General features: G+C 41.9%; 2 protein-coding genes across 6 annotated transcripts; both read left to right on the forward strand.

Annotated features, from left to right (window-relative positions):
- Window positions 1-2562: 2562 nt before the first annotated feature.
- LOC310844702 (uncharacterized protein) lies at window positions 2563-18572 on the forward strand. 4 transcript variants are annotated; one of them, XR_014564255.1, is made up of 12 exons: window positions 2563-2697; window positions 7844-8057; window positions 9943-10095; window positions 11531-11679; window positions 12621-12761; window positions 13041-13165; window positions 15389-15496; window positions 15728-15860; window positions 15962-16068; window positions 16764-16870; window positions 17466-17573; window positions 18373-18572. XR_014564255.1 is itself a non-coding variant. In XM_083739042.1 (11 exons), exons 2-11 carry the CDS (start codon window positions 7887-7889, stop codon window positions 18373-18375), a joined length of 1206 nt encoding a protein of 401 aa, XP_083595168.1. In that variant the 5' UTR covers window positions 2563-2697; window positions 7844-7886; the 3' UTR covers window positions 18376-18572. The 4 variants fall into 4 exon arrangements, 1 of the variants encoding a protein (XP_083595168.1); XR_014564256.1 differs by lacking the exon at window positions 17466-17573 and adding an exon at window positions 17598-17810 and having other exon boundaries at window positions 18364-18572; XR_014564257.1 differs by lacking the exons at window positions 12621-12761; window positions 17466-17573 and adding an exon at window positions 17598-17810 and having other exon boundaries at window positions 18364-18572.
- A 1050-nt stretch (window positions 18573-19622) lies between these two features.
- On the forward strand, window positions 19623-25153 carry RNF7 (ring finger protein 7). Of its 2 annotated transcripts, none has more exons than XM_083739049.1 (3): window positions 19623-19973; window positions 21866-21913; window positions 24650-25153. In XM_083739049.1, the coding sequence occupies exons 1-3, from the start codon at window positions 19803-19805 to the stop codon at window positions 24704-24706; spliced, it is 276 nt and encodes a 91-aa protein (XP_083595175.1). In that variant the 5' UTR covers window positions 19623-19802; the 3' UTR covers window positions 24707-25153. The 2 variants fall into 2 exon arrangements, with proteins under 2 accessions (XP_083595175.1, XP_083595174.1); XM_083739048.1 differs by having other exon boundaries at window positions 19703-19980.
- Window positions 25154-25390: the final 237 nt, after the last annotated feature.

The raw sequence follows: 25390 nt of genomic DNA on the forward strand, positions 1-25390 counted from the left end.
TCCTAAATATTCCAGTTAGTACACCAGAAGAAAGGTTATGAGAAGTTTAAAATGTGTCTTTCATATGGAATTTTAACAAAATTAAGAGGTAAACACAAAATACCTTTGGATTAAAGGAGCTATCGGGTATCACATATAATATATGGCTCTTAGCCCTACTAGTATCTTAGTATATTTAAACACTTCAAATAGAATCCTAAACAAGTTTATTCAGAAGTAAGACCCATTGAATTCAATGGAACTTGCTTTCAGTTAAGTGTATATAGAATCATAGCCTTTAATAAGATGATGATAGGGTGAGAAAAACACAAAGCTTTTAAAAATTGTGAATGTAAAAAAATTGGGACTGCAGGTGTAAAATAGCCTTTGATACAGTCAGTGGCTTCAATCATAAATGAATTATTCAATGTCGATGAACATTTGAGAGTGTTTAGATTCTAATATAATATAATATAATATGGATATAGCACAGACTGTTAGATCAGTTTTTAAAAATGGGCAGTTTCCTTCTTAGTCATTGTATCACTTTCAAGATCTCAGGGTCGGGGGGGAGGAACTTTGTCTTAATAAGGGAAGCTACTCAAAACTACAAAATGTTGAACTTACAGCGTAAAATGTACCTTATTTTTCTGAATCCATGCTATGCGAATTGAAGTATTGCAAAAGCGTGTGCATATTTTAATGTTCTCCAGAACCTTTTGTCAGTCTAGATAGAGAGCGAACAAATTTGATGGTAGAGGTAGAAGATGTTCAAATGAGGCTCTGGCAGGTGAGTATCTTCTGGGAAGAAGCATATGGTATATAAGATTATTAGAAAATATAGAATCTAGCTGTTACCCAGATGGGTCTCCGTCCTTGGACAAAACTTATCAGTTTCTTAGTTGGTAGAAAGCAGGAATACAGACAAAACAGGCAGGGTTTTAAAATAAACAAATCTGAAGGTTAATTTCAGGCAGTGTGGTAGGTTTCTTTTAATTAAAAAAAAAAGGAGTCACAGTGGGTTACTTCACCTAACGGCCCCTTTTGAATGGGTTGCATCCGACACAGCCCATGCATGAGCAGTACTGGCTTCTGCAATTGGGCTTCACCGTCCTCACCTCCACCCTCATGCATGCCCTCAAAATCTATTTCCAAAGGGTTGAGGGATCTTCTGAAACAGATTTTGGGGTACATGGGAGGCTGGGGGGGGGGGAGGAAAGTGAAGTCTACCCACCCGATGTTGGATCCTGCCCAGTACCCTTCCACATTGCATCTTAAGACTCAGTAAATGCAAGGTCTATCCTTGGCTCAAGCATCAGACATTTTTCTTCCACATCCTTTGTTTTCTTTGCCAGATCATCTGATGGAAAAACCGGTGCTGGTATTCAGTGTGGAGTTGTTACAGTAAGTGCCACACTTTTAACATGGGGGGAGAGAAAGTGCCAGTACTATGTACCCTTGATTACCCTTAGGGGGGAAAGCATTGAAGAATTCAAAAAATGCACACTCTTTTGTAAGATGTTGGCTGGTCTGGGATATATACTGCCCTAATGGGTGTGTGTGTGTAAAATAATTTATTATGGGCCAACATGGCTACCATATATGAGAAGGTGGAATTAAGAAATATAATGACATGTATCATCATGGAAATTTCATATGATATATACAACTGATACCAGTAGATGTCTTAAGGAGATACAATCACCACATCATAAGATTATCTAGGAGATTAAGGCACTATGTTGCGATTATGCAGCTAAATTCAAAAGTTTTGCGAAATAGTCTAGATATTTGTGGCTTGGATATTACCCGATGCTTTATTATATTCTGATGTGACAATGCTGTCACTATCAAATATTCCGATATCCTTCCTTATTACATATAATTGCCAGGTTGAGTTTGGCTGGACATTAGAAAATGAGGTTTCCTCATCTCCAACAGACTGGCTTAACTGGGTCTGTGTGATGTTTACTTCAAACAGACAGACAACAAATCATCAATACAATATCAAGCTGTAACTGATGTTGGGTTGTCAGTGAGGTTAATTTTCTTCTGCATGCTACTTATTATAATTGGTTATGAGGAATGTTTTCCTGTAAAAGTTGATTTTTACACATACAAATAAAGAAATTGAGATTTACAAATGTAATCTTCAATGTTCAATGTTAACATACATCTTTCAAATACATACTTCTGTATAATTTGCTTAGCTAGGGCACATAAACAAAGGCACAAGGGAGACAATTTGGTTGTGAATGTAACTTGATGGCATTTCAGTTAATTTTTTATTTTTATTTTTAGTGTTCTGCAAGATCGGGGTAAAAAAAATAGGTACAAAATAATAATAAAAATTATTCATATAAAATTATAAATCCTTTCCTTTCTCTGCACACTCTCAATCTCGTCTCACTTTCTTCTATTATTAAGACATCCCTGATTAAATTGACAAGAATAAGGGTTATATGAGCTGAAATGCAGGATAATCCTGGCTCTTTAAATAAAACAAGCTTTCTCTGTTCCTCAGTCATGTCACAAGGTTGCTAGGTGACCTGAAAACACTCCAGTTGTAGGAAGCGCAGGAGAAATTCAGAGAGAAATTCCAAAGGGTAAATGGGATGGGTGGGAGGGGCACTGTACCCACTCTTCCGAGAATTAACAAAGCCTACAAATTGCCAGACTTCAACTCCTTTGCAATATTTGGTGTGTTTACCAAAGTGGGTAAGTACAATTCCTTCCTCCAACTGGGCAAACTAAGCCAAGCTTTCCCCATCTTCCTTCTGAGGACTGACCGGCAGAATCCAACCAAAAATAAAACCCTGCCAGTGCACTTATTGTCAGATGCTATGGCTTCCATATTCTCCTGGGATAATGGCCATTCCAATAGCTAAATAAGGACTGGAGCAATTTTGTGCCCATTCCTGAGCTGCCTGTGTGCAGTATAGCTGTCTGGACCCAAGAGCAGGAACCCTACTTCCCTCATGGGAGAACTAGAGTTGTGCCCGAGCAATCTCAAGAAAGTTATCGAGTGCAAGTCCTGGCCAGCCATGGTACCCAAGCAGCAGGTCCTAGTAGCTGAAATGGTTTGCATGCCTTCTTATGTCATGTAGCAGTGATGATGAATAAAGCCCGAGGGGCAAATGTAAGGAAGATGGTCTGTATGTATGTGTCTCTTCTCCCTGTCCCAATTTAGGGCTTTTCAGTGATTTATTATTTCAACAGTAAATCTTGGGCAAACACATTACAGAGTTAGTGACACAAATTAATAATGAGTTAGAAATGTCTGTGCTTTAGAACATGTGAATATGCAATTCTTATAGCTGATTTTATCAGGCGTTTTAGAGAGAGAGCCCATTTCCATGGTTTGCTTAGTGTATTTTATCTTCCATTAAATCAGCCACTAGAGTCTTCCAGCAGCTGCTTTTACTAGAGTTTTATAGAGTTCCAGTCTATTGTGACTTTGAAAAACAGAGGTTTGGTCAGATCTATAAAATTATGAGGGACGCGGGTGGCGCTGTGGGTAAAACCTCAGTGCCTAGGACTTGCCGATCGTATGGTCGGCGGTTCGAATCCCCGTGGCGGGGTGAGCTCCTGTCTTTCGGTCCCAGTTCCTGCCCACCTAGCAGTTCGAAAGCACACCTAAGTGCAAGTAGATAAATAGGTACCGCTTTATAGCAGGAAGGTAAACGGCGTTTCCGTGTGCTGCGCTGGTGCTGGCTCGCCAGAGCAGCTTCGTCACGCTGGCCACGTGACCCGGAAGTGTCTTCGGATGGCGCCGGCTCCCGGCCTCTTAAGTGAGATGGGCGCACAACCCTAGAGTCGGACACGACTGGCCCGTACGGGCAGTGGTACCTTTACCTTTACCTTTATAAAATTATGGGGATAAGACTAAGGCTCTGTTCTACTAAGGCTCTGTGGCTACTAAGGTTCTGTTCTGCCTCTACTGTCAGAGGCTGTGCACCAGTTGCTGGGAATCACAAATGGGGTTTCCCCCTCAGATCCTGCTTGTGAGTTTGTGAAGATGCAGAGCTCTTCATATTGTTGCACACCATCCCTATCTCCAAGTGGCGCGAGTATCCAGGAGTCGCAGGTTCTTATCGAGGGTTCATGTTTCCTTTGGAATGAAGGCCAGCAGAGACTGCATTATCTCTATGATATATGGTTTATTTACACATATATACAACCTGAGCCCACGATGAATGGGTTCACAGCATTAACACCCCAAAAGGCTCTTGCTTCTTCACTCATAGCCACAGCCTTGGATGCAAGCAGAAATCAGACATGTCTCTCCCTTCCACTTCTAACTTACACACACACACACACACACACACACAACTCACCTCTGGGTTGTGTCTGTTTTCTAACTGCCAGCAAGTTGAGGAGGTTGTCCAACCTATTTGCTGTCTGGCACAGAGGCACTTCTTTTGTTATATATTTAGATCCCCTCCCCCTCCCCCTCTTTCCTTTTTCCTTTCTCCTTATGTGATGGAACTCCTATTTGGGGACTTGCCTGGCTTTTTTCTGGCCCACATAGGCCCAGTCTCGATAGTTGGCCTTGGTGAAGACTTGACGTTTTCATCCCCCCAAACTTTTTTGATTTGAGTTCCAAATGAGGCTGTATTTTCATATTTTAATGTTGTATTTTAATCTTGTTTTTAAGTTGTATTTCAATCAATTGTTTTTATACTTGGTGTCAGCCGCCCTGAGCCCGGTCTTGGCTGGGGAGGGCGGGGTATAAATAAAGTTTATTATTATTATTATTATTATTATTATTATTATTATTATTATGGGCCATTATCAAGAGGTTTGCTCGTCAACCTGGGAAGGTAGCCCATCTAGGAGAAGGAAAACCCAGTGGCGTAGCGTGGGGGGTGCAGGGAGGGCCGGCCGCACCGGGCGCAACATCTGGGGGTTAGGGTTAGGGGGTGCAAATCCATGGGTTAGGGGGCGCAAATTACTTGCCTTGCCCCGGGTGCTGACAACCCACGCTACGCCACTGGGAAAACCCTGATCCTAAACCTCTGCTGCTGCTTTGCAGGATATCTTCAAAGGAAGGAAAGGTTAAGGCGTAAATCCTACACAAAGTGGGGTGGTGTCTTGTACGCCTCCTTCCAGCAACTCCTGCACCTAAACTGGTGCCAAACATATTGCTCTGCTTTCCTTTGGACCACATCAGCAAGGCTGAGTGGTGTGTGTGTCTTGTCATTTGGGCAGCCCAGGGACTCCATACATACTGCCCAGGCTTGCACCCCAGGGAGCTCACTTCAGTGCCACTAATGCAACAGTTTGACTTCACCCCCAGAGGTGCACTCCATTGCCTCTCAAGACAGGTGGATGCCAACAACACTGTCTGGCTGTTTCAACCATTTGAATCCTTGCTGGATCCATGAATCAGAAGAGTCTCAGCATACTGCCACCCCCACCCCCACCCCAACTCATAGCAGTATGTGAACAACTGGCTTCCCATGTTTTCTCATATAATGAAGTTGAATTTATGACCAAGATGCATAAAAGCTTTGCAAAAAAATGAATTAGCAAACCGATATTGCCCGTCAAACACTCAAATACTGAAAACCAAGTGTCCAGCCCTATGCAGAGAAGTATACAGTGGTACCTTGGGTTAAGTACTTAATTCGTTCCGGAGGTCCGTACTTAACCTGAAACTGTTCTTAACATGAAGCACCACTTTAGCTAATGGGGCCTCCTGCTGCCGCACCGCCAGAGCACGATTTCTGTTCTCATCCTGAAGCAAAGTTCTTAACCTGAAGCACTATTTCTTGGTTAGCGGAGTCTGTAACCTGAAGCGTATGTAACCTGAAGCGTATGTAACCCGAGGTACCACTGTATGTACAAGTCACAGCCATGTAGCTCTTCCCAGTGTTCATCTTTCTCCACCAAGTGGATGGAGTCAGGGCAAAATATGAGCACTGAAAGGATGAAACAGGGATTTTGCTATCATTTCGCCTCCAACATTTCCCTCCCCCTGCTCAAAATCAGGCCCCTACTCGAAATCACCCTACATACAATGAAAATCAGCTTAAGGGGAGATTTTGAATGGGTAAGTGGCCTGAGTTGAAAGTTTTAATCAACCATTTACCCCCACCCCCATCCCAGTCTTATGTTGAAGACTGCAGCCTTCTCAGCTGTGTATGAATATGCAGTAGGGGAGAGGAAAAAACCACGGGGAGATGCATGTAACTTAATTCAGCATGTAATTTCAGCCTTGCACCATTGATTTCAGTGGCCTTAAGCACACTTACCTCTGTATTGGGTTGTGATTGGGGCTCCTATGTTTGGTACATGGTTCACAAAGGCAAGCAGAGCTTGTTCTGTGTAGCAGAATTATGCGCTCTGGTCTGTTGACAGAGGCAGTTACAGTAGTCCTAACATCCTACTCACAGACTGTTTGGATTCAGGGCTGGTATTGCTATGGCAACCAGTGCTGCTGTATAGAATAAATCTGCCTGGTTGGTGTATTGTGCTAATAAATCCAAAAGGCAGCTGAAATGCTTGTGGGTTGCTTCAGTTTTCTGTGTGCAGTAAACTGAGTTTGGGAATTTAATGTGTTGTATATATTTAAAGGGGGGTTCCTAGACTGGAGGTTACCCTCACATAAACCCAAAGGAAAAGAATGCAGGCTCCAAGTGAAAAGATAGGCCTTTATTGAGATACAAATGTACACAGGGACAGCCTCAAAAATAAGGTGAAGGCTGCAAAGAACCACATCTGACGCAATGTTTTTTATACACTTCCAGACAACAAACGTCATTTAATTTCACTGATTAATGGATCACAGTTCCAAGCCAATGCCATCATCCTGAAACAATCAAAATCATTTGGCTCTTCAGATCAGCCCTCCTCATAATATGATGTGATTACATATAATCATTTTCAAGTGCCTTTCTTTATTAAGACTTTGACTAATTTTCCTGTACATTAAATGTCTTCCAATGTCCTCTTTCATCAGTCTACAAAACAATTCAAGATGAATCACAATTGCCATGCCTAGCTGATTCTCTTTTCATGCATACAATGCCCACCACAGATTCTAACAGCTTATTATTTTCAGTGTTCTGAAACAGACATTCACTATGTACAGTACCTAAGAGCGGCTAGTTCTGTACTGTAAAAGACAGGTACAGGCCCTTTTAGTTTAGCTAGGCCATAGACTCAAAAGAAAACAGAATAATCAAAACACAGTTTGATTAAATTATTATTTTCTCCAACAAAATAATATGTCTGAATTCAGCATTAACACAGGATCTGTTTATGAAAGCTATTGCTTCCTACTATTATATCTGTGTAAAAGTTGTGTTTGCTGTGTGGGAACCCTCTTCGGTGTCAGAGGTGTGCCTCTGCTCCTATTGGCCAAGGCACTCATCACACCATGAGATTAAGCTGGTGGATCATCTGCATCCCTTATTCCTATTGGTGGGTGGAACACCTTGAAAGGACTAGAAACATTGGAGAATATTGAACACTAGCTTGGATGGCAAAGGGACTACATTGACAGAGGAGCTCTCCATACATCCCCATAGAGGGATAAAACCAAAAGATTTAGGATTAGCACCTACTCCTTTGAATTAGACTGTTGGGGACTCAAAAATCTGCTTCATCAGATCACTAGTATGGAGATCAATCACATGATACCCTAAAACAAACTTTTGCAGTACACACATATATAATTTATATCAAATGTGTACACAGCCTCATACCAGGACAGATGACTTGTTATTTTTTTTCTTGAATCTAGTTCCTTTCCCTGATTTTGGTCTAGAAGCCTAATCTATTTAAGAACAATGGATTTCTTTAAGGAAGGCCTACAAGTTACAACCTCTGCTCCTCAAACCTACTATTCTTTTTTCAGAGTCCACATTCTGTGGCAACTGAAAACATCAAGGATAGAAGTCATGCCAAAGCTAAAAGGCAAACCGAAACCTAAAGCCGGCTTAGCTATGAATATCCTTGAAAAGTTCCTGCAAACTTATGAAAAGCATTGCACGGCATCCCAAAGTTGTGTCAGTCCAACTATCAAACAGGACTTACAGCAATGTGTAACAAATGATATGTTCATTACTAAGGTAAGAATGGATTATAAATAAAAAATTGACGTGCCTTTGTGAATTAAAAACAAATGATGTTGGAGATTATACCCCAACTGTATTTTTTAATCAACAACAACAAATTATTCCTTTAGAGGGAAGCATGGTTCTAGCTGATTAGCAACTCTATTGCCCTCTCGCCCTCTCTCCTGAGGTAGGTTAACCTGAAGTTATCTTCTTTCTTTGTATATTTGCAATTTGCTAAAGTAAAGGTACCCCTTACCGTTAGGGTCCAGTCGTGGACAATTCTGGGATTGCGCGTTCATCTCGCTCTATAGGCTGAGGGCGCTGGCGTTTGTCTGCAGACAGCTTCTGGGTCATGTGGCCAGCATGACTAAGCCGTTTCTGGCGAATCAGAGCAGCACACGGAAATGCCGTTTACCTTCCTGCTGGAGCGGTACCTACCGTATTTGTCGCTCTGTAAAATGCACTTTTTCCCTCCTAAAAAGTAAGGGGAAATGTGTGTGCGCCTTATGGAGCGAATGCAGGCTGTGCAGCTATCCCAGAAGCCAGAACAGCGAGAGGGATCGCTGCGCAGCACTCCCTCTCGCTGTTCTAGCTTCGCCATGTGAAGCCTCTTCTGTTGGAATTCTGCCTCGGTCAGAGGTATGTGCCTATCTGTCCAGGCACTGGCTGAATTCCTTTGACCTCCCTCCGGCGACTCCCGGCAGGAAAAACACACGAGGTCCGTTCCGGCAATCTTCCTCAGGCTGTGAGAAAAACACACCACTGCATCTCCTGCTTCTCCTCCTCCCTGCATATCCCCAGGGAGGGGAATCAGACACAGACAGAAATGTATCTACATGTCTTTATTCCTGTCTTTAGCAGTTATACAGTAAAAGATGTCTGCTCTCTTCAACAAACAGAGAGAAACTACTAACTCCACCCATGTACATCCTGTACAGGTCATATGACACATCCTGAGCTCACATCCTGTGCTCAATAAGGAGAATGGACTGCCCCTTCGTTTCCATGGCAACAGTCACAAACATCCTGTCTGGCTTTGCAGCCACAAGCAGCTGACTGAGCTGCTAGAGCCTTTGCTTGCTGCAGCATTGCTGCTTTAGAATAACATCTTCAGGGCAGGGGGAGCCTTCATCCCGCTGCCATGAAGAGGCTGCGCGTGGCTATCCCAGAAGCCAGAACAGCGAGAGGGATCGCTGCGCAGCGATCCCTCTTGCTGTTCTGGCTTCTGGGATTCAGAATACTTTTTCTTGTTTTCCTTCTCCAAAAACTAGGTGCGTCTTATGGTCTGGTGTGTCTTACAGAGCGAAAAATAGTATTTATCTACTTGCACTTGACGTGCTTTTGAACTGCTAGGTGGGCAGGAGCTGGGACTGAATAATGGGAGCTCACCCCCATCGCGGGGATTCAAACTGCCGACCTTCTGATTGGCAAGCCCTAGGCTCTGTGGTTTAGACCACAGTGCCACCCGCGTCCCTGCAATTTGCTAAAAAGTCCATTAAATTAAACCATGCAGATTGTACATCTGATGGCTCCTTTATTATGAAAGAGCACTAAAGACACACTAGTGCAGTGTGGGTAATTATATATTGCATGATGCCTATGCCAAAGACATACCCTCCAACATTTCTCCAATGAAAATAGGGACATCCCATTCCATAATGATATAGAATAGAAGCTATTTACTTTAAACAAAAGGCAAGGTTGATAATTAACGGTATTGTTACAGAAAACATTGAGATTATGAAGGGCACAAGGCAGGGATGCCCTCTGTCACCTCTACTATTTATATTAATGCTGGAAGTTCTGTTGAGGAAATTGAGGGAAGAGGAAAAAATAAAAGGAATCAGTAAAGTTTTAGTGGCAGGATTGTTATCAAGCTTTTCTTTTTCTTCTCTAGTTTGTGCTTACAAATGTAGAGAGCTTATCAAGAAATGTGCATCCAGTTTATCTCACTCCTTTACTGAGGACTATTCGAGATGAACGATATCGGCGAGGGAAGGAGCTCTGTATCTGTGGAATTAACCTATATCCTCAAGATATTGCAAACCTTGTAAGTTTGAACACAAGCCATTGGTAAAGGAACCTGAGACTTTCACAACCAACTCAAAATAAAATAAATACAGTGTAGACATCAGCTTCTCACAGTCATTGGAGGAGAGAGCCAGTGTATTATTGAGGGTGGGAGAATTGAGACTCAGAGTTCCTGCCATTGCAGCTTCTCCCTTCTCTTCCCACAAAGCATACAGTACCTGCCACTGGCTACAACCACCAAAAGCCTTGCTTGAAGGCTGCAACACCTGTAACCCAGGTACCAGGGACCTTGGGAAATGTAGTTCTCCAGAATGCCCGAGCCCTTTTTATGGATGCCATATTCCATCTTACACTTGGGATGATCTTTTAAGTGGGGAACAATTTGCTGTTGCTGAACTTATTCACCATCCAGCTGACAAGAGTTCACTTGTTGCTAGCTCTGGACCTGGAAGCAGCTAAATTAATTTTTTTTGCAAGGAACAAAGGCACTTGAACAGTGTTTTTTGGACCCCAGAGAAACCAATGGCATTTTTCTAGCCCTGGCCCAATATGCAAGTGTGAGTAGGTTAGAGTGGGTCTAAGAGGACAGTGTTGCTGGCAAATTTGATGACTCAACCAGACACCTGTGAGTATGCACATCTGCTTACCACCAAGCATGAGACCTCAATGTGTCACAGATCATAGAATCATAGAATTGTAGAGTTGGAAGGGACCCATTGGTCATCTGGTCCAATCCTCTGCAATACAGGAATCTCAGCTAAAGCATCCATGACAGATGATCTCTAGCAGGCTTGTCCAACTCCAAAGAGACTGCGATCTACTCACAGCATAAAAAAACTGGCAGTGATCTACCCATTGTCATTGGAGGATTGACCAGAGTTTTTTGGAGGGAGCGAAAGTTTTTGAGTTGTTGGACAGGCCTGATATATAGCCATCTGACTCGTCAGTCTAATCCTCTTCCCTGACTAGTGTTGGCCACCATCTAGGGAACTACAATGGAGAAATAACTGTTATTCCATGGTAGCTCTTTGTAAACTATAGAGAGTGTACATTAACATTTTTAGCACTGGAGAAAGGTAGGATGAATGGACATCAGGGTGAAAAATATTACATCAAATCGTATTCATACCATGTAGTTAAATACAGTGGCGTAGTGTGGGTTGTCAGCACCCGGGGCAAGGCAAGTAATTTGCACCCCCCTAACCCGTGGATTTGCGCCCCCTAACCCTAACCCCCAGATGTTGTGCCCGGTGCGGCCGGCCCCCCCTGCACCCCCCACGCTACGCCACTGGTTAAATACAGAACTATGGTGTCCAGGAATGTTGAATGTTATGCTTTTAGTGTGGCAGGACTAAGCTAAGTACGAACACTTTCAAAGCACGCAAAGAATTCAAATTTGAAGTGTTAATCGTTTGGATAAATCTGGATTTTTGTTCTTCTTATTTGTGTTTTAGGCAATCTTGCTAGAACTGGATGGACGTACCATCTACCCCTTTTCCAAATTAGAAATAACTCATCATGTATTAGACCTTTGGAGCATGAAGAGACTTGGAATGGCTCTACCTTACAGCCGTCTGAGTTCTCTTGTTCTGGATTATTCCAAGTAAGAAAAACTATTAGTTTCACTTCTTCACCCTAAAGAAAAGAGGAGCTGTGGAAGCAATGTAGGAGTTCCTAGATTATTGGTATAGGAACTCGAGAGTGGCTTGTGATATCCATGTGATGTAGTTGAGCTGGAGCAACCAGCTCAAAACCTCTTCACACGCTGAACTTCTCAGGTAGACTGGAAGAGAACAAGCTCTTACCTAGTTCTTCCCCAGGTGAGGGGAAGTGGACATAGCTAAACCTGGCAGGACAACTTACTCTATGGTATCTCCCAACCCTCCAAAGCAGATTTGGGGGAGGCATGGGGGTAAGCTGGTGGGAAGAAGCCCCATTGCACTAATGGGAGTCTGGCTTCTGTTAATAGAACCAGGTTGTTGAATTCAGTCAATTATCTCTTACATGCCTTGATGGAAATGTAATGTAAATCTCAAGGACCAGCTGGTTGAACCAAGTCCAGCTAATAGTAATTTGTCTTAAACCCAGGAAAAAGGGGCTTTCTGGGGACATGGCAGAGGTGGGACCAGAGAGGGTGGATTTAGGCTGGATCCTAAGCCTATTTAGCTCTGTCATGTGACCTGATGACCCAGCATAAGTTAAGATTGCAAAAAGGATGGTGTAACTCAAACACTATTTTAAAGGTTTGTTTTCCCTCTGCTGGACTTATATTGGCTCAGCCAGCAGTAGCCCTGCTCTTTTGGATCTGTTGTACTTCACACCAATTTCATTTATACCAAGTTTACTTTATGCCAGCTTTTTGTGTATTGTTCCCTTATTTTTTCAGTTTAAGTCTTTCCAGGAATGTGTCTAAATGACTTGCTTCAATTAAAATCAAACCTATTTACAATACTAGAATACTGGCTAAATAACTATATGTTTAAGGTAGGAATAAACAGCCTTCTTTTAAACTGTTGTCTATCTAATTTATTATTTTCTTTACAGATGTGGTGATAACTGTGTCAATAGACTTACTGATGGATTAGATGGGAATAGAAAGCTTTTAACTCTGAGCCTCTGCTACTGTGATTTAGGGCCCAAAAGTGGATTAACATTAGCAACTCTTGTAGTCCAAACTGCCATTTGGTATGTTTTGATTGATTGATTGATTGATTGATTGATTTAGAGCTGGGTTTTAACTGTTTTAGAGTGTTTTTATTCTGCTTGTGCTGTTTTTGTTGATGGCACTGATGTTACTGCTTTAACATTTTTATTGCTATATATCTTGTAAATAGACTAAATAAGTGTTTTCTGTTTTGTTTAAAATTTCTGTAATGGGGGAAAATCTGCTTCTAAAAACAAGAAAATATGTTGAAATAACACTTAACCATTGTCTGTGAAATCATTTTAAATTGTTTATTGCAGCAACTTGTTCCTGAATGGTAATCACTTGCAATGTTTGGGTGCCATAGAACTCCTCAGACCAATAGCAGAGTTTGAAGAAAGCATTGGACAAGTAAAGAAAGCAAATGCTCAACTCAGCCTTGAAGGTAGGATTGCCTTTGGGGCAATTCACTCACACAACTTGCATTGCAATCCTGTAACATACTAAGTTCCATTGACTTCTATGGGACTTACACATAGGTGTGTGTATAGGATTGCAACCTTAACCTTCTAGATGTTAAAATTAAATGGTAAGATTTTTAAAACAACTCAAGCATTTACATATTTCAGCTCTAGACAGAACTCCACTAAAAACAATACAAACAGGACAAAGTTCATTATGGCCATGCATTTTCTTGGGCTGTTTTTAAGACAGGTCTATATGAAAAAAACGAAGATCATGGCCACTGGTCCCATCACCTCCTGGCAAATAGAAGGGGACGAAATGGAGGTATAGTGAGAGATTTTACTTTCTTGGGCTCAATGATCACTGCAGATGGTGACAGCAGCCACGAAATTAAAAGACGCCTGCTTCTTGGGAGAAGGGCAATGACAGGCCTAGACAGCATCTTGAGAAGTAGAGACATCACCTTGCCAACAAAGGTTCGTATAGTTAAAGCTATGGTTTTCCCAGTAGTGATGTATGGAAGTGAGAGCTGGACCATAAAGAAGGCTGATCGCCGAAGAATTGATGCTTTTGAATTATGGTGCTGGAGGAGACTCTTGAGAGTCCCATGGACTGCAAGAAGATCAAACCTCTCCATACTGAAGGAAATCAACCCTGAGTGCTCACTGGAAAGACAGATTGTGAAGCTGAGGGACCAGTACTTTGGCCACCTCATGAGAAGAGAAGACTCCCTGGAGAAGACCCTGATGTTGGGAAATATGGAGGGCACAAGGAGAAGGGGACGGCAGAGGACGAGATGGTTGGATAGTGTTTTCGAGGTTACCAGCATGAGTTTGACCAAACTGCGGGAGGCAGTGGAGGACAGAGGTGCCTGGCGTTCTCTGGTCCATGGGGTCACGAAGAATCGGACACGACTAAACGACTAAACAACAACATATGAAAAATAGTGAAAACAACAAACAGGAGGAATAGAAACTGACAGTTTCAAAAAAGGAAACATGGACACCATTCACTTATCTTCAATGAGTTGCCATTGTTTCAAGGATCTACTCAGGCTTTGGAGAGCAATGCATATAAAGTATATATGGAAGCAAATCTTTGGTGGTTCTTGAGGTTCGTGTCCAGAACTGTGTGCAGCATCAAAGCACAGCCTCATGTTCTGCCTGATGTTTTACACAAGCTATTGCACATCTCTCAGGTGTCTGGCTTTGACAGGGAATGAACGGATGGTGAAACTCTACAAGAACCTCCCATTGTTTAAGTTTTAAAAATAAGAGTGAAATATACTCGGAGTCCTGTAGTGATTTCATGCTCTTTATTGCAGCTTGTAAAACAGTGAATGAGTTGCCCCCCAAACCTCAAGCTTTTATATACGTTATTTACACAATGAGTCCTGTCTGATTGGCTGGCTCTGCTTCACTCCTGGAGCCTGATTGGTCTTTTCCTGCAGGCCAATCAGTTGTTGCATTCTAGGATCCTACTTGCCTATTGCTCTAGGATCCAAGCTTAGTATATAACAAAGAGAAAGGGAACATCATGGATTTACTGAAAATGGAGGCAAAGCTGCAGAGCTACAAAGCAAACCCACAAGCAGCAGCCAGTGGAACTGGCTCCGGGAGAGGTCAGTTAAGACAAAAGACATGTAAAGAAGGCATCCTAGCTGAGGAGCCTAAGTGTGGAAATACCAGTCTTTTGTTGCAATCCCATGATTGTCTGCAACGCTTCTGGAGAAAAGGGGCAGTTCTGTATAGTTTGACTTGATTTCGGATATAAAGAGCAGTGCAGGAAGCAATAGGGCGAAGTCCTTCAGCCTGTGCTTGATAGTGATGTCTGCAAACAGCAAAATGTGCTGATGGTTAGGAGGCTGCTGCATGAATCAGAGATTCCTAATGATGCGGTCATGCAGATGTTTTGAAGGATCAGGTTTATAGGCTTGGAGTTAACTCAAGCAGTTCTTTAATTGGATTTGGGCAGTCGAAGCAGTTATAGAAGCATCTCCCCTCTACCCCACCCCACAGCATAACTGTGGCAATGCTTGATTCCAGGCGTATTTAAAACTGACTCATATAACTCAACAGCCAGGAGCTCAGAGAGCACAATTCAGGCAGGGTAGCTGTGTTCATTTGGATGCTGAGCATCTTTCAGGAGGGCCTGCGGGAAATCGTAACAACAAAATTTAAACTTACTGCCTTTTCATTTTCAGCAGCGAACAAAGATGCAGATCTTGACTCAAAAGTTGCGAATCTGAACACTACTTCGAAGACAAATAGTCCTACTATGGAAAATAGTAGGAAGAAAAAGAAACGGAAAGGTACATTAAGACAGATAAATGTTAACACTTACTCTTCATCCAGTTTTCTAGTTGAAGCTGGTTTGAGGAAAAAACACATCAAATTTGTCAACGAGCTACAGAATTGATACAGATTGTAGTTTACGTCATGTGAATGCAGCTTCAAAAACTAGCTGTACTGGATGCAGAGTAACCTGAAGTTGCCAATCTTCATTGTATCAGAAATAATAATTATGTGCTTACGATTTGCAGTCTCAAAGAAAAAACATAAGAAACCTGACCCTGGCCCATGGTTAGCTAGGCTGCATTTGGCTGATAATGCCATAGATGGAAGGTTTCGCCAAACAGAAGAAAACATCAGAGAGTTTGTGCAGCTATTGACTAGGTAAGGCAACTGATTAACAGGACATGGAATCACACTCTCCTGTCATTCATGGTACTGTGGAACTGTGGAACAATTTTAATTGTTAATATTTTCTATCATAGTCTAATCAGGTACTCTGACCATCTAGTGGAAGTTGATATCGATGGCAATGCTATAGGAGAACAAAGTGCAATCAACATATTGGAAGCTCTTAAGGACCGAAAGAAAGGTAGGATAATTCCAGTCAATAAGCCTTTAGATTTGCCAGCTTATACAGTGGTACCTTGGGTTACAGACGCTTCAGGTTACAGATGCTTCAGGTTACGGACCAGAAATAGTACCTTGGGTTAAGAACTCTGCTTCAGGATGAGAACAGAAATCAAGCAGCGGCAGTGCAGGAGGCCCCATTAGCTAAAGTGGTACCTCAGGTTAAGAAGAGTTTCAGGTTAACAACGGACCTCCGGAACGAATTAAGTTCTTAACCCGAGGTACCACTGTACATGTGTTGATACTGCACAACTATGTTGGAATAAGCTCAAATGAACCAAGGGCAACTATTCTGAGCAAATATACATAGGATTGCACCATAATATCTTCTTTGCTCAGACCTATCCCATTTGGAACTTTCTCTCATTTAACCAAATACTGATCCCTGTGATAGTGACAACCCAAGAAAGAATTGAAAGTTATTTGTAATGGCTTATCTTTATGTGTAGGCTTTCCCTGACCCATATGGTCAGACTCTGTCATCACCCAGGGATGAAAACTTATGTGCAGACAAGTCTTCATAGCTTACTATTAAATGTTCTTCATGGTTATGAGTATTTATTATTGTTTACGGTGTACTGTCTTTTGTGTAAACTGACTGATTATTATTATTATTATTATTATTATTATTATTATTATTATTATTTGTCTCTATAGACAAAATGCCACACATAAACATTGAGGTAACACCCCAGATGTCATCAATGACCTTCAGGGAAATTTTCAAGAATTGTTCAAAAACAGCAAAAAAGAGGAAGAAAAAGGTGCAATAATTTATTATTTCATTATCTATTTATACATATTAACACACACACCATTTAATATATATGCCACATTTGTCCTATTGAAGATTTTGGGGTGGTACAGAACCCATTGTTTCACAGTACAAAAACAATTATCAAACAATAGATAAAAATCCTTAAAGCTAACATTCTAACAAGTTAAAATGCTTGCATGAATCATATTTTTGCCTGGCACTGAAAGGATTGTAGCTCAGGCACCAGGTCTCTTTAGAAAGGGCATCCCATTGCCAGGACACCACTAATAAAGCTCTTGCCTTTGTTAATACAAAGATGTACTGAGATGCTGCTGTTTGCTTAGAAACAAGGTTACTGAGCTAATGATAAATGAAGATAAATAAGACCTTCATGGACTGTACTGTCATCAGCATAATAGAAATACTGCAGTCTTCCCCCAAAGTATAGATATACCTTGATCCCACAATCTTAAGTAACAAATAATTGTTGGAGAGCTGCAAACCATGGGAGGAAGGGAAAGGAACAAAATTCTGTGTTAAGTCTCAGAACTAAAGGTAAACTGGTAAAAGATCGTGTTTATTTTCTGAAATTCTTTCCACAGTAATGAGTTGCACTGAGTGGAATAATCCATTGGTGGCCATTCCATATAGTGTCATCCAAGAGAGTTGTAAGAATAATGTTGATTCCATCTGCTTAATTGGAAACAACTGTCTTTTGGCATCCCCTCTCCCAGAACTCTCATTTGCAGCCATTTCTCCTGGCTGCCTCTTGAGAATTGAGGCAGCAAGGGCCTCTAGAGGGGAGTGGCTTGGACTGAGAGCCAACCATCCTGATCTGTCTTCTGCACTGTGGTCATCATGTAACAATTTCTCCAGGCTAAAAATTTAGATCCAGGAGCTAAGGATGTGTGGAAATGGTGGGAAGAGGGTGTAGATGGCTAGATCAGGTTGGTCCTCTTTTTTCCAACGGAACAATGACTGATGATAGTGATGACAACCTGAGTGTGGCAGCTGGTCTCCATTAAGCCTGGTGGGGCAGAGGCAGGGCAGTGTATGGTAGTTTTTGCCACTCCCCAACCCCATTTTTTCTATTGGTCCCACTTATGTACTTTAATAGGACATTATGAAGGGCACTGCCCTAGTTGTCCAGACTGGGATTGTACACATGGAACCCCCATTCCTGGACTGGGCTCTTAAGGTGAAAGAAATGCCTGCAGAGTATCCGCTTCGAATCACAGAACTGTAGAGTTCAAAGGGATCCCAGGGCTCATCTAGTTCAACCCCCTGCAATGCAGGAATCTTAACGAGATCATACATGACTGATGGCCATCTAATACCTGCTTAAAAACCTTCAAGGAAGGAGAGACCATGACTTGTGTGTACACTTCCTCTTGTTGGATTAGTGTGTTAGACCTTAGTATGCAGCTACTTTCGTTTATTCCACATACCGTTGCTTCTTATTGGAATCTTCCAAGATGTGTTTTGTTTTGTATTTTACAGAAAACCAAGTGATGAAGTCTGGATTTGCCTTCTGCAGAAATTAGGTTCAAAGAGGTTAACATACTTCAGCAATTATTTACATGATGTTCTAATCTTTGAAATACTACAAAGACAGTTTATACTACTTTATAACTATTTACAACCACTTCCATTTTATTGGATTAAAAGTATGCAACTGCCAAAATAAACCTTCCTGGTAGTACAACTTACATTTGTATCATTTATTATTCTTTTGATTTTCATTGCTATTTGGAGATGTATGTCATTCACAGATCATCTATAAATGAATAAGTTCAGATATACACTTATGGAGCTAGAACTGTCAGTGCCTAATCATAAAAAGATACTGTACTGGGGTCATGATGGGATAGCTCAATGAAAATTTTGACCTAGTGTGAAACAGCTGTGAAAAAGGTGAATTCTTCCAAGCAAAACTCAGACTTTCAGAGGAACACTGGAAATATAACAAATTATGGCAGAATTTTGAAAAGGAGAAGTTTCCTGTCCTTGGTCTCAAAGCAAAACATAACCTCCTGCTTTACTGGCACCGTACACACAAGCAGCCACTTAAGTGGTCTTCAGAGACCAGTGTTCATATCTCGACTGGGCTGTGAAACCAACTGGGTGACCTTGGGCCAGTCACTGCCTCTCAGCCTAACCTACCTCATAGGGTTGTTGTTTGGACTAAATGAGATGGGGGGATAACCACCTTGTCCGCCACCTTGAGCTCCTTGGAGAAAAAGGCTATAAATGCATTACACAGAGTAAATAAACTTGGCAACACACTCTGGTCTCATGATAAAAGGATGCACCCTCTTTTTCCATACATATATGTAAGCAGCTCAGGGACGGGTTTAGGTTTGATGAGGCCCTAAGCTACTGAAAGTAATGGGGCCCTTTATATGTCCAGCTGTCTTTTGTCAACAACAAATTGTCGATGGGTTTTTTTGTGTTGAATATATGCTGTATGGTAATTTATGGACCTCATACGTCCATACAAAACACAAAACACTATTGCTGTATGTAGGTTTTATTTTATTTGTTTTTTATCTTATATTTTGGAAATGTACATCCAGGGTTTTTCCCCCTCTTTAAATCAAGAGAGTGGGGCTATAGCTTGTTTAGCTAATACATAAATCCGGCACTGCAGTTGTGCATATACAAAAGCTGCACGTTTCCCTGCTTATTTAACACGGGCTATAACGGAGGATTTTGCGCCTGTGGCACAAGACACCGCCCCGCCCCCCATGTTTCTGCGGTGAGGCTTGCAAATCGACCCCGCACAGAGCTCAGGCCCCGTCCCGCGTTAGGCCTCAGCCCTCTCGCCACCGCTGGGTGGTGGTAGAGCTCCGCTCCGCCGCTCGGGGAGCCAGGCGGGCGGTTAAGCGAGCAGCTGCTGCCGTCGCCTCCGCCGCCGCCTCCTCCTGCCGCCCCCAGCCATGGCCGACGTGGAGGACGGGGACGAGCCGGGTGTCTCGGCTCCTCACGCGGGTTTCTCGGGCTCGAAGTCGGGCGGCGTCGACAAGATGTTCTCGCTGAAGAAGTGGAACGCCGTGGCCATGTGGAGCTGGGACGTCGAGTGCGACACCTGCGCCATCTGCCGGGTGCAGGTCATGGGTAAGACGAGGGAGCGGCGAAAGCCGGGCCCCGGAACAAAGGCCTCGCTCCGGAGGCGGCGGCGGCCTCCTCCGTCCTCTCTCAGGCGCCCTGGGCGGGGTTGGGCCGGGCTGGGCCTCGTCTCCTCCCCGTGAGGGGTTCCTGAAGTGTCTCTTCTCACCCCCCACCCGGGCAATATTACTGTTCAATTTTATCGTGTTTTTTTGCGAAGGCCACAGGGCGCCGGCGTTTCCTCCCCCCGGGTAGGAGGGAGGGGGAACGGGCCTTTTCGTCTGCTGCTTCAGGAAGCCCTGCCGACGCTACCGGCAACTCTAAACAGTGCCTAAACATGGGCCTTGATGAGATAAGGCCTGCCCTGCGCCCCTTCCCCACCCTTGGGCCAGAGGAGAGGCTCCTGGCTGCTTTCCTATGCCTCACGTATGGGGCCTTGCCCCTGAGAGAGCATCTAGGCCGCTGTAGACCATGAGAGACCTAAAATAAAAATGGTTGGAGCATTTCTATTCTTTGTTTTAAAGAGAAGAACATGCTGCTTGCTCCTTTTCGATCCTAGGATCCCGGGGTTTTAACTGAGGAAGCAAACCACCACCACTGCCTTTCTGTTCAGGATAAGATTATGAAAGGTTATACCTGGACGTTAACAAGTCTTTTATGTATTCACTTCAGAAGGTATCACCATGGGAATGCAGTAAGATTTGTTACAATGTGCATACCCATGAGTAAGCTTGTGCAAAATAAATGAATTGGCTGGTTTTCCCATTTGGTAACCAAATATTGCCCTTATGAACTGTACAATCACTAGAGCAGATCCTGTTTCCTATCCTTCAGTGCATTTTTACAAGTCCTTTTTTTCTATTTGCTGTTGTTCCTGAAGATATATGTGATTTAATGCATCTGTAATAAAAGGATGCTGTCTCTGACTTTGAGCATCACTATATGTAGGATGCTTTCTTTGTGCTGTATCCGTTTTCATGGTGGCACATCCCACTCCCTTTCTGGCCTAAGGGCAGCACTGGTAAAGCTAAGCTTTCTCTGTGACCAGTGCCGGTGGACAATTGGCTCCCTAAATTGGTAGAATGCCCATTTATCTTTTCACCAGAAGCAGTTTTAATTTTTCTTTTATCATATGTATGCTTGAATTACACATCTGGGTGACAGGAATGAAACACTGTGGAGTTGTTTCCGAAATGTTTCCGAATTGATATCCTCCAGTTACATTTTCTTCCATTTGAGGTGTTTTTGTAATAACCATAGAAGTAACAATGTGGCTGTGTTTGGGGGCCAATTTCCCAAAGTAGTCCAGTGTACCTTACACAGAGGCATACTGTCTGCACGGAATATCATAGATTTGTAGAGTTGGAAGGTGTCAAGATGATCATTTAGTTCAATCCCCTCCGCCAATGCAGGAATCTTTAGGGGGCTCATGGGGCTCAAATCCTCAACCCTGAGATTAAGCGTTTCATGCTCTACCAACTGAGCTAACTCAGTTTATTTGCTCCAGGGCCTTCTTCTAAGAAATGGTGTGTTAGGAAGAGGAATTACTACACAGTGAATTAATTTACTACTGGATTGTTCACTACATTTCTCCACATAGTCCTTCAGACAAAGATGAGATCACAAAGAAAGCAAACTATTAATTATCAGTGTGAACCCTAAATTTTCTAAAGTAAGTTGGAAGAGCCAAGCTTTTGTGGTGCGGAAGTGGCTGAGTTAGTGGAAGGTCATGTATTAGGGTAAGTTTTAGATTAATGATCTTGAGGTGCTTAGATTACATGACACAGTATGTGCGCACCATTAAATGTTTGTCAGTGACTACATGCTTTGGAAACACACTTTTCAGAGCTGCTTTCTGAACATCATACTTAGTCTTGTCCTTGTTTACATCTAGATGCCTGCCTTAGATGTCAAGCTGAAAACAAACAAGAAGATTGTGTTGGTATGTTGTGATTTCATTCTCTTGTTATTCAACCAAAGGCTTTTTCTTAGTGGGGTGCTTTTTAAAGTTTCAGCTAAATAGCTCTTATTTTTGTGCAATAAAATTCAGGAAAGCTTCATTAATGTAAAATGACATACATTTGTATAAAATACTTGGCCATAGGAAATCTGCAATTTGTCTTTTATGTATGGGTATGTAGCCATGAAATACTAGTTACATAAGCTAAAACATTTGATTTAGTGAGGTCTGTTGTATCTTCAGGCATTTTTCATAAAAATGGTTTGTTGAAAGAAATCTTGGGATCTTAAAACAAAAAAAACATTTGGTTTCAGAACTTAATTTTACTTGCAGATTTTGAGGTTTCAAGGGTGCTCTTTTTGTATTGTGCTTTTTATTAAAATGGGCATTAAAAAGTTGAATTCTTACCACCACTTATTTGTATGTATTCCAGACTGATCTTGCTTTTAAAATATTGTAGATGTAGAAAGTACTGAGTCTGATATTTTGCACTTAAGCACATGGTAATTTTTGTAGCAAAGCACTATCAACTGCTAAAATGCATTAACCAAGAACATGAAAAGTGGTGCTGGGTTGAAATCTTCACACAGAAGAAATTTGCAGTACTTGTTTTTAACTTAAAAATATATACCTCAGCTTTTAAAAGCAAATATATACCTCAGCTTTTAAAACCAAATAGGTTCTGCCTGGTATTCTGGAAGTATATTTTGGATTGTCTCCACACAATAATAATAGCTTTAGAATGGTGCTGAGAGCGAAATCTGTAAAAGTGAAGTATTTGAGTAAGAAATGCTAATAAGCTTAGACAACAATTCTTCATGTGCTGTAAAGTCTTAGGCTACTTTGAACTACTTTGGCACACCCAAATTCTCACATGCTCAGTCAGACTCCTGGCTTCTTTCCTTGAACAAGTAGATTTATCCCACCATTCCAAGGTCATATCCCAAACCATTCTGTGTCATGCTGGGTGGCATGAACGCCTGCTGTTCAAGAAAAAATGGTATTTCATTATATTTGGAAGACACTGCTTTGGAGCATAGCTACAGTGATGGGAAAAAGAAAGTGCACACTCTTTGAATTATGTGGTTTTACATATGAAGACATAATAACAATCATCTGTTCCTTAGAAGATCTTAAAATTAAGTAAATACCTCAGATGAAATGGAAAAGCTATGTGTGTAAAACTAAGTACACCTAATGATTCAATCACTTGTAGAACTACCTTTAGCAGCAATAACTTGAAGTAATCATTTTCTGTAGGACTTTATCAGTATCTCACATCATTGCAGAGGAATTTTGGTCCTTTCTTATTTACAACGTTGCTTCAATTCATTGAGGTTTGCTGGCATTTGTTGACGTACAGCTCTCTTAAGGTCCTGCACAGCACTTCACTTGGGTTGAGGTCTGGACTTTGACTGGGCCATTGCAACACCTTGATTCTTTTATTTTTCAGCCATTCTGTTGTAGATTTGCTGGTGTGCTTAGGATCCTTGTCCCATTGCATGACCCAATTTCAGCCAAGTTTCAGCTGTCAGGCAGATGGCCTCACATTTGACTGTAGAATACTTTGGTATACAGAGAAGTTCGTGGTTGACTCAATGACTGCAATGTTTCCAAGCCCTGCGAAACAAGTAGCTGCCAAACAAGCCCAAAGCATCACCCTTCCACCACTGTGCTTGACAGTTGGTATGAGGTGCTTGTGATGATATGCTGTGTTTGGTTTCCACCAAATGTGGCGCTGTGCATTATGGCCAAACATCTCCACTTTGGTCTGGCCTGGCCAAAGGACATTGTTCCAGAAATCTTGTGGTTTGTTCAGATGCATCTTTGCAAACCTAATCCGTGCTGCCATGTTCTTTTTAGAGAGAACAGGCTTTCTCCTGGCAACCCTTTCAAACCAACCATACTTGTTCCTTCTTTTTCTAATTGTACTGTCATGAACTTTAATATTTAACATGCGGAGGCCTGTAGGGCCTGAGATATAATTTGGTTTTTTGCAGTTTCTCTGAGCATTGCAGGGTCTGACCTTGGGGTGAATTTGCTGAGACATCCACTCATGGGAAGATTGGCAACTGTCTTGAATGTTTTCTACTTTTGAATAATCTTTCTCACTGCAGAATGATAGACTTAACATTGGTTGGAGATGGCCTTAGAACCTTTCCCAGTTTCATGGGCAGCAGCACTTGCTTCTCTAAGAGCATTGTGTCATCTTTCCTCATTGGCATTGTGTTATAACACACCTGAATGCTCCAGACCAGCAAACTGCTAAAACGTTGGCTTTCATAGAGTTGGGCACACTTACTGATGATCAATTAAGTGAGCACATTTGATTAGCAGCACCTGTCTGCTACTTGGCCTCTTAATTTCCATGGAAGCAGTAAGTACGTACTTAGTTTTTCACACATGTTTTCTCCATTTTGGCTTTATTTCTGTTAAATAAATCAGGACATGGTGTGATATGTCATGTGTATGACATATCTGAGGTTATATTTACCTAATTTTAAGACCTGCTAAGGAACAGATGGTTGTTACTACGTCTTCATATGTAAAACCACAGAATTCAAAGAGGGTCACTTTCTTTTCCCCATGACTGTATAGTTGTTTACAAAAAGCAAAGTCCTACATCAATACTGAATATATATTGAGATAAATGCTAGCACTTTGTATTAGATCTAACCATTTCTAACTTGCTTAGTTTTCTTCTTCTTTTTCTTTCAGTGGTCTGGGGAGAGTGTAATCATTCCTTCCACAACTGCTGCATGTCACTGTGGGTGAAACAGAACAACCGCTGCCCCCTCTGCCAACAGGACTGGGTGGTTCAGAGAATAGGCAAATAAAAGCACTGGCAGTTCTTCTTTGGACTTCTTTGGAATGATGTGCAACCAAAGGCATATTCCCCCATGAACAAGGGAAGCACTCACAATATGGGAGAGTCCATTTTATTTATTTAGTTAACACAGGTTTTATGGAGTTGGTCTGTGGGATCTTTGAAATCTTTGTGTTGGTCTGTGGGATCAGCGTGGTTTCATCAAAAACATTAGATACACAGCGTTGAAGAATGTATCTAAACATTTAGTGTGAACTCTATACATTTGTTTAGGAATGCTTTGGAACTTATGAGGCCCACAGTTATCTATGTTCAAAGCAGTTCCACCTAGAAATGCCACTTATTTTTGTCTGAACTGAGGAATTCAACTTAAATAAATAGTTGTTGGCGATGCATTTGTTTTTGCTTTTTTGTTTTCTTTCATTAAGATAAAGTATTTCCTTTAGGCATTTATAAATATTTGTTACTTTGACACTAATAAGGTTAAAATTGATATTCTTAAATATGTATTTCTCACAGATTTCTCATAAGAACATAGGAAGCTACTTTATACGAAGTGAGAGCCTTGGTCTGTCTAGTTCAGTATTGCCTACACTTACTGGTAGCGGCACTGCAGGGTTTCAGGCAGGAGT

Source organism: Podarcis gaigeae (genome assembly GCF_964106915.1).
Source record: "Podarcis gaigeae genome assembly, chromosome: 5".
NCBI classification, from domain to species: Eukaryota; Metazoa; Chordata; class Lepidosauria; order Squamata; family Lacertidae; genus Podarcis; species Podarcis gaigeae.

What these genes read in the sequence shown, in the direction of transcription:
- LOC310844702 (XM_083739042.1), top strand. Translation starts at nt 7,887, where the DNA reads ATGCCAAAGCTAAAAGGCAAACCGAAACCTAAAGCCGGCTTAGCTATG. An exon ending in ATGATATGTTCATTACTAAG is followed by an intron (nt 8,058 to 9,942) that starts GTAAGAATGGAT and finishes TTTCTTCTCTAG; the next exon opens with TTTGTGCTTACAAATGTAGA. An exon ending in TTTGTGCAGCTATTGACTAG is followed by an intron (nt 15,861 to 15,961) that starts GTAAGGCAACTG and finishes TTTCTATCATAG; the next exon opens with TCTAATCAGGTACTCTGACC.
- RNF7 (XM_083739048.1), top strand. Translation starts at nt 19,803, where the DNA reads ATGGCCGACGTGGAGGACGGGGACGAGCCGGGTGTCTCGGCTCCTCAC. An exon ending in CTGCCGGGTGCAGGTCATGG is followed by an intron (nt 19,981 to 21,865) that starts GTAAGACGAGGG and finishes GTTTACATCTAG; the next exon opens with ATGCCTGCCTTAGATGTCAA. An exon ending in CAAACAAGAAGATTGTGTTG is followed by an intron (nt 21,914 to 24,649) that starts GTATGTTGTGAT and finishes TTTTTCTTTCAG; the next exon opens with TGGTCTGGGGAGAGTGTAAT.